At 52.3% G+C, this 10777-nt stretch overlaps 6 protein-coding genes across 6 annotated transcripts; 4 read left to right on the top strand and 2 right to left on the bottom strand.

Moving 5' to 3' along the window:
- Window positions 1-1737: 1737 nt before the first annotated feature.
- Window positions 1738-2764, top strand: J4E82_008951 (uncharacterized protein; the record flags this gene model as incomplete). Its single annotated transcript, XM_051735181.1, has 2 exons — window positions 1738-2395; window positions 2460-2764. 2 exons carry the CDS (start codon window positions 1738-1740, stop codon window positions 2762-2764), a joined length of 963 nt encoding a protein of 320 aa, XP_051585108.1.
- Window positions 2765-3392: 628 nt separating this feature from the next.
- Window positions 3393-4391, top strand: J4E82_008950 (uncharacterized protein; the record flags this gene model as incomplete). The annotated part of the gene is made up of 3 exons (XM_051735180.1): window positions 3393-4002; window positions 4063-4207; window positions 4271-4391. 3 exons carry the CDS (start codon window positions 3393-3395, stop codon window positions 4389-4391), a joined length of 876 nt encoding a protein of 291 aa, XP_051585107.1.
- A 486-nt stretch (window positions 4392-4877) lies between these two features.
- On the top strand, window positions 4878-5674 carry J4E82_008949 (uncharacterized protein; the record flags this gene model as incomplete). Its single annotated transcript, XM_051735179.1, has 2 exons — window positions 4878-5583; window positions 5634-5674. 2 exons carry the CDS (start codon window positions 4878-4880, stop codon window positions 5672-5674), a joined length of 747 nt encoding a protein of 248 aa, XP_051585106.1.
- Window positions 5675-5813: 139 nt separating this feature from the next.
- On the bottom strand, window positions 5814-6247 carry J4E82_008948 (uncharacterized protein; the record flags this gene model as incomplete). Its single annotated transcript, XM_051735178.1, has 3 exons — window positions 5814-5969; window positions 6018-6128; window positions 6182-6247. 3 exons carry the CDS (start codon window positions 6245-6247, stop codon window positions 5814-5816), a joined length of 333 nt encoding a protein of 110 aa, XP_051585105.1.
- A 328-nt stretch (window positions 6248-6575) lies between these two features.
- J4E82_008947 (uncharacterized protein) lies at window positions 6576-7637 on the top strand (the record flags this gene model as incomplete). The annotated part of the gene is made up of 1 exon (XM_051735177.1): window positions 6576-7637. The coding sequence occupies one exon, from the start codon at window positions 6576-6578 to the stop codon at window positions 7635-7637; it is 1062 nt and encodes a 353-aa protein (XP_051585104.1).
- A 311-nt stretch (window positions 7638-7948) lies between these two features.
- On the bottom strand, window positions 7949-9567 carry J4E82_008946 (uncharacterized protein; the record flags this gene model as incomplete). Its single annotated transcript, XM_051735176.1, has 6 exons — window positions 7949-8199; window positions 8324-8634; window positions 8722-8943; window positions 9026-9109; window positions 9184-9368; window positions 9427-9567. The coding sequence occupies 6 exons, from the start codon at window positions 9565-9567 to the stop codon at window positions 7949-7951; spliced, it is 1194 nt and encodes a 397-aa protein (XP_051585103.1).
- Window positions 9568-10777: the final 1210 nt, after the last annotated feature.

The raw sequence follows: 10777 nt of genomic DNA, 5'->3' as shown, positions 1-10777 counted from the left end.
GTGCAGTGTATGTGTGTGTGTGTGTGTGTGTGTGTGTGTTTGTGTGTGTGTGTGTGTCGTCATGTCGCTTTTGCTTTTGGGGGAGGCGTTGTGGAAATGCTGTGGAGGGTGGTGTGAGATATATTGCTTTGTAGGACGAGATCCTGGGAGATGATCAGCTGCTGGGCGGCTCCCGAGTGCTCCGAGGAGTTATGCACTTGATCATGTATCTTTGGCCTAGTTAATCGAAAGCATGATATCTTCTGCAAGCTGTGGTTTTGTGGTCATCAAGGCTGTGGGGGTCTCCTTATGGGTTTGTAGCAAGACTGAAGCGCTCGTGTAAGGTCCTAGAGCCAAATATACATCTTCGTAAAACTAGTGAGTGAGCTACATGCATCATGAATTTGCCGACTACCCAAGCTTCACGGATTCGTATCTTCAACATGCACAACATCCAGCTCCTCGACTTTAACACCATGCAACATCCTGACCTGCACAGGTTAGCTCCCGGTGCTATAACATCATCCCCATAGTCATCACATACATTAACTCCCAACAAATCCGGTGGCGCATCCCCAAACTCGGCCATCCGTGGATCAAACCAAATCGCACTCCCACAACTACCACAAAACCTATGCAAATTCCTCTTCCTACCAAAAGAATAGTCCCTCAACATCTCCTCACCGCTCTTTACCTGTAGCTGCGATCGCTCAGGATACACGAGCAAGTAGCCGTTGCGCGTGCAGATGCTGCAGTTGCACGATACGACCTTCGATTCAGCAAGTGGCGGCGAGAGCAAAACAGAGTACTGTACAATACCGCAATGGCAACTCGCTGGGTAAGTCTGGCAGTTCTGCGGGTCGAAGACGGGTAAGGGAGGTTTGGTAGGTGCGGGATCGGTCATGGTTGGAAGCGTTGGAAGTGATGGTGGTGCAAAAGGTGGGGTTGACACAGTAGTAAAGTAGCTATAGGTAAGTTGGCTCTGAGAGTGTGAGGCGAGTGCTACATATACTTTGTTTGCTATAGGCACGAGACGGGGGGCCAGAAGCGGGTTTTCATCGTTGCTAGACGGGAGCTATGCAAGAGAAGGGAGGTGGTTAGCAGGAAGAAGTCTCCGGTTCCGAGTCACGGCGAGTATATGTCTCCGAGACCGTTGGTGTCGTGAGGTATATGGGAGATATCGTTAGATGTAAAAAGATGTACTGCCGAGGGCAGCCTTATGTTGTGGTATGGTGATGTTGTAAGCCGCGTCGTTGTCTGATAGCTTCTGGGGTGAACAGCGCGGTGCATGTAAAGTGGGAAGAAATCATGTCGATTATTTCATGACATCCTCCACTAGCACGAGGTCGTTTTCGGAAGGCCATGCGAAGTTCCTACAACACGAACATTGCCATCTAAAGAAGGACATGTATACCTTCAGGCACACGGTGTTTAGCACGCTTGAACGTAGTGTTGGCGGTGTCATCTGCAGTGAGTAGACAGCGAACGTATGCGTTGGGGCCAATGTGCGGAGGTTTGGATAGTGTCGGTTGATCAAAACATCGTTGGGCTTGAGAATGAATGCGTCCCAAGGGTATAGTGATAGAGTTGACAAAACGATACAGAACACGCAATCGAGGTGCCCGCCAATGCCAAGCCACTACTATGCAGCCTCGGTGAAGACATCCCTGCCCTCAATTCGCGTCATCTCCATAATCCAAGTCCACCAAATCTCAAGCTCTCCAATTGCTGCGCCTGAGTCAGCAGCAAATCGCGAGCATGTCTCAAGCGCGCCTTCTCTATAGTCGCACCTTCTTCAACACATCCTACCTAACCTTGCGCCAAAACTTCTTCTCCACCAGCTACCATGCGCATCACTCCGTTCCCCTCCCCCTCCAGTCCCGAATCCGCTGGTCCTACCTCTGGTACGCCAGCATCCTCGCCCTGGGAATAACAACAGGCCTCGGTGCCCGCCACTTTGCCGCGCCCCTCGGCCTCCCTGAACCCGGCTCCCGGGAAGACGAACTCATCCTCGACTCCCTCCGCCGCGACATCGATGCCATAGAAATAGTGCAATCCCTACGCTCCCAGTCGTACAACCTCCATACCGATACAGCCTTGCGATCGGGTCCAGGCTTGACGTCTTCGCCTCCAGGTTCGAGTCGCAAGATATCGGCGTATAAAGGATGGCTAGAACTAGATTTAGGTTTCGGGAGGGAGAGTGGGGGCAAGGACGGGATATTGGGGGTTATGAGTGGGACGAGGGGGTTGGGCGTACAGAGGGCGTTTTGGAATGCCGAGACGAGGGAGATGGTGGCTGTGGTTTGGATAGGGGGCGGGTTGGCTGGGTGGCCGGGCGTTGCGCACGGAGGGGCTATTGCGACGGTCATGGAGGAGGTTATGGCGAGGATGGTTAGGGGACCTGAGGGGGTTATTGGTAAGTATACGGCTTCCAACGACTACAATCATACAGAACAAAGTCGTGCTAATGCAGGAGACAGAACCAGTCCATCGTCCAGACTCCCTTAGTGTAACCTACGCGAAACCGACCTACAGCCTTGATTTCTACATACTCCGCGCGAGCTTCTCGAAACCTGATCTCCCGCAGTCTGAACCGCCGCCAGAACCTGAAGCGGAGCCTACGAAGAGCTGGCTGGGATGGTTGTCGCCTCAAAAAGATCTTACGAAGAAGACTGAGGCTTCAAGATCAAGACAGGAGATCGTTGCGACACTGGAAAGTGTGGGTGGAGATCTGTGTGTCAAGGCGAAGGGCACATTCAATGGGGGTAGTCCGTCAATAGCATAGATGGAAGGCATACATGAGAAGCCGCGTCAATGTCGAGATGCCCAATAGCAAAAGAGTCAGGTGAAAGTGGATGCCACAATGCGGTGGACTCTTGTTCGTACGTTCGACGACCCGAGGACATTGGACTCTTCAGCAAACTACCGCCACCTTTTCACACCGGCCAGATCGGAATCTGGATTTGAGCCTCACAGCAGCGTCAGATATGTGGAAGATCCTCGTTTTACGGGAGTTCGGATCCGATAATGCTTTCGAATGAGAGAACTCGCAAGTACAAGGCATATGCTCGGGTCCAACAAGCCTCATCCAGTAAGCGCATGGATATTTACTCCGCCGCTTTGCTCCGGTTCCGCTCAAATGCCAATGACCGCTTAATTAGTATCTTGTCGTCGCAAGGGGACGTCCGGACTAAACGCGGACGAGCTATTGGGACACATGGACAAGCAAACAACCAAGTATGGGGTACCTGATCATCAAAAACGTACTCCCAGCCTGGGAAAGCCATCCGACTGTAGCAACAAAGGTCGCAAAACAATAATTGCCATATCGAAGTCTAACAAATTGGCCCTCGTCCCAGCTCATACTTCACTTCTTTCCTACTCTTCCCTTCTCGCTGCACAAACTCAGAAACATGCCCACCACCGTAGCAATCGCTGGCATAAGCAGCCGTCTTGCCCTCCTCGTCACAAAGGCACTGCTGAAACGACCAGACGTCTACATCCGTGGCTCCTGCCGCGATATCAACAAACTTCCCGACGAGCTCAAAGCCTCTCCCCGTATAGCCCTGATCCAAAGCGGACCCTACGACAGAGAGAATCTTCGTGCTTTGATCGGCGGCAGCGATGTGGTAATGTGTGCCTACTTCGCCGACGACGAGACCATGCTCTCCGCACAAAGATTGTTGATTGATCTATGTGCAGAAGAAGGTATCACCCGGTACATAGCCAGCGACTACACAGGCGACTATCGGAATCTGGACTGGGGCGATTTAGCGATTAAAGAGCCAATGAAGCATATCGCTGCGTACGTCGAAGAGAAGGAGGGTGTGACGGGGATACATATCCTCGTTGGCCTTTTCATGGAGACGTTTCTCGACTACTTCGGCGTGGTGGACAAAGAGGGGAAGAAGATGAGTTACTGGGGCAGCGGAGACGAGAAGTGGGATCTTACGAGTTACGAGACGGCGGCAGAGTATATCGCTGCTGTGGCTCTTGATCCCGCCGCTACGGGGTTCTTCAAATGTGGGAAATATCAAAGTCACCCATCTTGCAACGCTCACTTTGCTGACAAAGGAAATCTAGTCCGAGGCGAGCGTAAAAGCGCCCGTGAACTAGCTGCCGACGTCGAATCCGTACATGGCATCAACCTCACAATGGAATCACGCGGGCTCTTGACCAATCTGGAGGCAAAGTTGGATAGGAAGGGAAATGCGGAGAACATACTCGAGTAAGTGCTCTGTCCTTCTTTCCTCCTTCTTTAAGTAATGGCAGCGGTCTGATGGACATTTAGTGCTAGCGTATACTTTATACTGAGCGGAAAGACTGGATTGGGAGAGGATGTGGATAATGGAAGGTATCCTGAGGTGACACCTGAGCGGTTTTCTGATTTTCTGCGGAGATACTCTAGATGATGTGGTTCTGGTATGAAAGACGCGTATTGGACTGGTTGGAGTCCGTGGTCATATGTCGGTCTAGTTGTCCACGACTGGACCGACTTCCGCCAAGTACGCAGAAAGATACTCAGAGCTCCTTTCTATAATCTGTACAAGTCAAATTCATAATTTTGTACAGCGAACATATACTCAAGTATAGCCGTGAAATACAGAAACGTTGTTTGTGGCAGTTTCATGGTAGCGTAAGTGGACTGACCATAGCGTGACTTGCCCTTGTAGCCGACTTGGGATTCCGAAGTTCCGATGCTTCGGGATATTACCAACCAATCAAGTGCATCTGCTTTATAATTGTGCCATATGCCCCGGAATTTGCCGCGGATGACATATGCTTCGGCGAATTTAGTGACAAGCAGCAGTCTGTCCCTTGCCATCTATTCACAACGCACACCACGCGACTTACCTACTCTCCTCACAGCCCTCTTGGATCCTCGACACACTGCGACCATGTCACTGCCTCGAACCACGGCCGCCGTCGCGCGCTCCAGCTCGACACTCTTGCGATTCGCCGCCCCGTCCTTCACTCCCCGCAGGTGCCCGCAATGCGCGCGGACGTTTGCCTCATCGATAGCGTACCGACAGTCAGCTAAGCGGCAGATGCAGACAGCGACTGCGTATCAGCCCTATTCGCTGCACCCCCAGCCGCCACCACCGAGAAATGCTGGTGTACCTGACACATCGATAGCGGGTGGAGCAGCCGAGGCAAACAAAGCGAAAACCCCACAACTACCGCCGCAAGAGCACGTCGCAGCGACGCCATCCGAGCAACCGAATGTGAGCATACCCGAGGGCGAGGCACAGAAGTCGCAGCAAGCGCCGGGCTCCAGCAAGCCTTTGCGGCCGCGCCGTTACAACTTCGGTCCACGGAAAGCGACTATCAAGCTATCGCCCTCGGCGGTGTCACACCTTCGCGAACTTCTCGAGTTACCGGAGCCAAAGCTGATCCGGATAGGCACAAGGGCAAAGGGCTGCTCAGGACTGGCGTATCACCTCGAGTATGTGGACAAGCCAAGCCCGCTGGACGAGCAGGTGGAGCAGGATGGCGTCAAGGTTTTGATCGACAACAAGGCGCTGCTGAACATTATTGGCAGTGAGATGGACTGGTTGGAGGACAAGCTGAATGAGCGATTCATCTTCAAGAACCCCAACATCAGTACGTCTTACTCTAGCATAATACGAGGAACAGAAGCTGACAAATTCTAGCTGAGCAATGTGGTTGCGGCGAGTCCTTCAGCGTATCATGATACCCTTACGATTCCATCACTATGCATTAGAGGAGCATTACCGGCGTTGCATCTTGGGCGTTACATATACATATGGCATAATTGGATTATCATCATCACAGAGTGTAGTGCGCTTGCTACCTCATTCTCGACACGATATTTACATCCTCCCTGGTTCATAATCAAAGACCTTGACGCCATTCGCCACTCCTCCGGCGAACTTGACGAATTCTTGGTGCGCGGGATCTTTGTACACGTAGTAGTCGCGGTCCTCTTCATTGTCAAACTCGACTACGAAACCGTGGGTCGAATTGCCCTGTGCATGTCAGCAGCTGCAAGGAGGATCTATGGGAACTGCCTTTACGCTGTGACCTTCAGGGCTATTGTTCTTGCCACCAGAGAAGGACTTGATGTATGGCTTCTGAGATGTTGGGTGAATGCACTGGTCTTTGAGGCCCAGCATACGATTGCACGCCTATGAAGTGTTAGTACATGTACGATGTATGTTTAGATAAATACAAGAGGTACTTCTGAAATTTGGTCTGGGGATGCTGTGGGCTTCCATTCGAAAAGTACAATGTGAATGATTGTCATCTTGGAAGTTATTCAGTTGCTTCGATTGAGACAGAATGCTGGACGTAGTGACGCGGTGCATGTGTAAAGAGGGGCACTCGACTTGGTGGGCTATACTTCGGATATAATGACCTCAACGCTGCTAAGCTCCGGGGAGCTGCCGCGTCGATTGCGCGAACAGCACGACCCGAGCGAAACGATCCCCGCCTAAAATGCTCAACGACCACAAGAATTGCGATTAATGATGCCACGACCTTTATGAAATAACTCGGACCGATATTCACATTCAATCTCTCGCTCGTCTATGCCCCACCTCTCGAACCCGCCGCAGTCTTGTACATCCAACACCATGGTGAACGCGACAGCTCTCCCCGAGCAACTCATCTACTTGATTATACGCTTCACAGCGTCCGTACCCGATCTCCCCCTCTCAATCCACACACCTCGCACAATCGCAACTCTCAGCCTCAAACAGCTTATACGGCAACACCTCCCGTCCGAACATGCCTCAGCGCGCCTGCGTCTGATCTACGCAGGCAAGGTCCTCGCGGACACGGATCCACTGTCTAAATCGCTGCGACTCGCGCCGCCACCCGCGCCGCCTCCAAGGAACGCGAAGAACAGCAGCGGGGATGGAGGAGGAGGGGATGGAAGTAGCAGGGCCAAAGGGAAAGAGCCGTTGAGGGAGACACCAGCTGTAGAGTATGGAACCACGACGGAGATGATCCCGCAAGATGCAAAAAAGTACTACATACACTGTTCTCTCGGCGATGCGTTATCCGCGTCTGAACTCGCTAGCGAAGCCGCACTCGCTCAGAGTACTGACATGGCGTTGAAGTCGCAGCACGCAACCTCATCTACTACCCCTTCTCAGCGACGCACAAGTAGTAGTAGTGGTAGTGCAACAATAGACCACAATGCCCGGCGACGTAGCTCCACTGCTACTACCGCAAATACAGCGAATACCGTCCCCGCGGCACAAGGCTTCGACAGACTACTCTCCTCGGGCTTCACGCGCGACGAAGTAGCTTCGCTCCGCGCCACTTTTACTCAAAACCTGTCCTTCACACATACCCCCGACACCATGCCCACGCCCGCGCAAATCCGCGTCTTGGAAGATCGCTGGTTGGACTCGTCCGCCAACGACCCTTCTGCTTCCCTTGCCAATCCTTCGGCAACTGGAGGAGGAGCAGGTGCTGGTGGAGAAACTGGCTGGGGCGCGGGCTTCGCGGTGGAAGAAGGTGGGCTGGACGATATGCTGTATGGGTATTTGACGGGCTTCTTTTTCCCGCTGGGTAGTCTGGTGTGGGGGTTTAGAGAAGAAGGGGTTTGGACGCGCAGGAGGCAGGTTGCTGTCGTCATGGGGGTTTTGCTGAATTGTGTTTTTGGATTTATGAGATGGGGTGGGTAGGTCTCTGGATGCACAAGTCGACGCGTACATGGAAAGGAAGAAGAGTATCAGGAGGATGTGGTGTATGCACCAAGGGGGAGGCCTGATCACTGGGATGATTCATGCTTGTTGCTTAAGGTATACCCTGGAAGGCATTGATTCGGTGTCATCGTCATCATCATTGTCGTCATATACATGGCTGATCCAAGTCCGGAACGCTTCTACCACAATTGCGCTCAACGCATCATACCCAACAATTCCTCTCTCGGTCACCAGTCAACGCCTACTATCTACATCATTGCCCATGCTATCCTATCCTTCAAGCCCCCACTTTACAACTCGATCGTCTCCTTCTTAGGAGCACCCATGTAGCTCAACGGCCCCTTCTTCACCATCAAAGTCATGACCTCGTAAAGTGTATCCGCAGCAGCCATGGTAGTAAGCTCAGCATTGGTATCGTAAGCAGGAGCCACCTCGACGATATCAGCAGCAATGAGGTTGATACCCTCCAAGCCACGGATGATAGTGCGGAGTTCTCGGGTTGTCCAACCACCCGTCTCGGGCGTGCCAGTTGCAGGAGCGACTGTTGAGCAAGAGTCAGTCTTTTGTCGCAAATTGAGAAACCAAGCCATGTCCCACCTCTCAAGTCCCCATCATCATAATCACAGCCACCATCAAGGCCAAACCGACCAACAGGTTAAACTTACAAGCAGGATCAAGAGTGTCAATGTCGATACTCAGATACACGGGCTTCTCGGTGCCTACCCTGTCCTTGATCTTCTTGACAATGCCATCGATGCCAATCTTGTCGATTTCGCGTGCCTCTACAATTTCAAAGCCGCAGTAGCCGTCGTTTTCGTAGTCGGAAGGGCCCGACAGCGTGGTCCGGATGCCGGCGTGGATGTTGGTGTCGTTGGCGAGCAGGCCTTCTTGTGCGGCGTGGAAGAAGTAGGTGCCGTGGTTTATGCTGGCTTGTTCCGAGGGGGCGCCGCCGAAGACTTTGGGACGCCATGTGTCGCTTGCAGGTGTTAGATTATTGTGCTGTTGTTGTTGAAGGGGTGGGTGGAAGGGAGTGAGAGAAAGGATAGGGTGGATTGAAGCTTACAGATGGCTGTCAAAGTGGATGACGGTGATGGGACCGTATTCACGGTTGATGGAACGGAGGAGAGGGAGTGTGATGGTATGGTCGCCTCCGAGGGTGATCAAGCGAGGAAGTGTAGTACCCTTCTTTGAGGGACCAGGCTTATCCGCATGGGTATATGGTTCGCGGCTCAACAGCAAGTTGTGACCTTGTTCAATCTGCTGAAGCGCATATCCGTTGTCGTACCTGCACACATGACCAAATCAGCATCTGCTCGCTCCCCCATTCTGACCCCGACAAGGCCCACAAGAGGCGGAAAGCAACTTACGAAGTCACAGGAATGTCACCACAGTCGATGACCTTGGCCCACGAATTAAAGGGGTTCGCCTCGAGTGGGACGTTGTAGCCACCACTAAATCCAATTCTGCGTGAGCCTTTGATTCACCCCAAAGAAGTAAGCACATGATTGCTTGCAAGGAAACATACTAGAGATTGAGGCGGCGAGAACCTTGTCTGATACCGCTGGGTCCAAAGCGAGCACCCGGGCGGTACGATGTGCCAGTGTCAAAAGGCGCACCGATGAATGCAATGTCAAACTTTGTGTTGCTAGAAAGACACGGGTGGTAGGGGAGACGACCGAATGTAGAAATGCCAGAGAAGATGGAGTCGGCCTGAGGTGAGGTCAGTTAACTGCTTGGGCGCGTCGTCCCTCGAGTTGGAAGCGCATACTTGAGTTCCACCGTCACCGGGAAGCGTGTTGTACCACAATCCCTCGTGTGGGCCAGCCAATGGTTCTTGGTCGTGGCCGTGGTCGCCGTGCGCAGCTACAGTAGCCGCGAAGCTCGCAACAATCGCAGGAGTGAACCTCATATTGCTGTTGTTTTCCAAGGTGTGGATGCGGCAGAAAATGGAAGGGGGAGGGAGAGATGCAGAAACAGATCTGGAAAACTGCGGAGAGCTCGCAGTATATAGCTCGAGATTATGGTCGTCTTCTCTATCAGTTGCACCTTGACCAGCTCACGTTAGGTAAACTGCTTTTAGGTAAATAGCTGTTAGGTAAACAACTTTTTTGGAGCTACCCCTGCTCCATGATGATGTCGTCTGCAGGCATAGCACCGTTGTGCCTCCAATCGGTTAGTAGCTTCTTGGGGAAGCTTCAGGCCTCGAGGTTGGGTTGATGTGTGGTGTAATTCCGGAGCTATGTTGTCTCAGTGCAGAGCTGGAAGGGTATAGAGATGAGCTTCCAACGAAGATGGACCAGATTCTCTTCAGCATACCGCGTCTAGCTTTTTGTGCAGACTTTGAGAACACCGTGATGGTCACATCAACTTTCCTACCTCCCCCTTGTTCAATACATCCGAGCGACCTCATTCTACATTGCCGAGGAGTACATGCACTGGCCGTTGCTGATCGATGTGGATACCCAACCCCGCCATGTACAATGACGAGGATCCCAGATCCATGATTAGAAAAAAGCCGGGGAAATCAGCCAGTAAGCTTCCCCATAGACGATATGTAAGAACAGTATTCAGCGACTCCGATCTCTTGGTATCGCGTCTTATCTCAAGCGAGTCAAGACCTGTATGATCCTACGCTACTAATGCATGCAAGTGCGTCTCCGATGCGTTCGTTACGTAGTCTGCAGCTTTACATGTTCTACGTAAAGGTCTTTCGTAGCTGTTATACAGTGCCTGGATTGGCTCGATAAGAATTGAGGTGATCCGGATGCATCCCAAGTACGATCTCCGTGGCAGGTTGGGCGGTCAATTGATGAAGCCTGCCTTTAGTACATGCAGCAAGGCCGGATACGTGATCCGCCCCAAAGTCACGAAAGCCCCTAGATGTTTTATTGAGAGGCAAACTTGCCGTGGGGTACGCAGCAACTGGGTAGCCGTGCGGAGGTGGTGAGGCGATGAGAAGTGAGGTTCAGACGCGGAGACCAGGATTCAGATACCGGCCGCGTTAGCACCGTTCGCTTAACGTATCGAGTAATATTTGGCACTTCTTGCATTAGTCGTACCGGACAGCTATCTATCTCTATTCCGTGCGCAATGTCTAAGAAGCGTTGCTAATACATCCG

The sequence above is a fragment of the Alternaria postmessia genome (assembly GCF_024291825.1).
Source record: "Alternaria postmessia strain BMP 2775 chromosome Unknown scaffold_78, whole genome shotgun sequence".
NCBI lineage: Eukaryota > Fungi > Ascomycota > Dothideomycetes > Pleosporales > Pleosporaceae > Alternaria > Alternaria postmessia.
Note: the sequence above shows the minus strand (reverse complement) of the source record. Positions and strands in the feature narration are given on the sequence as shown.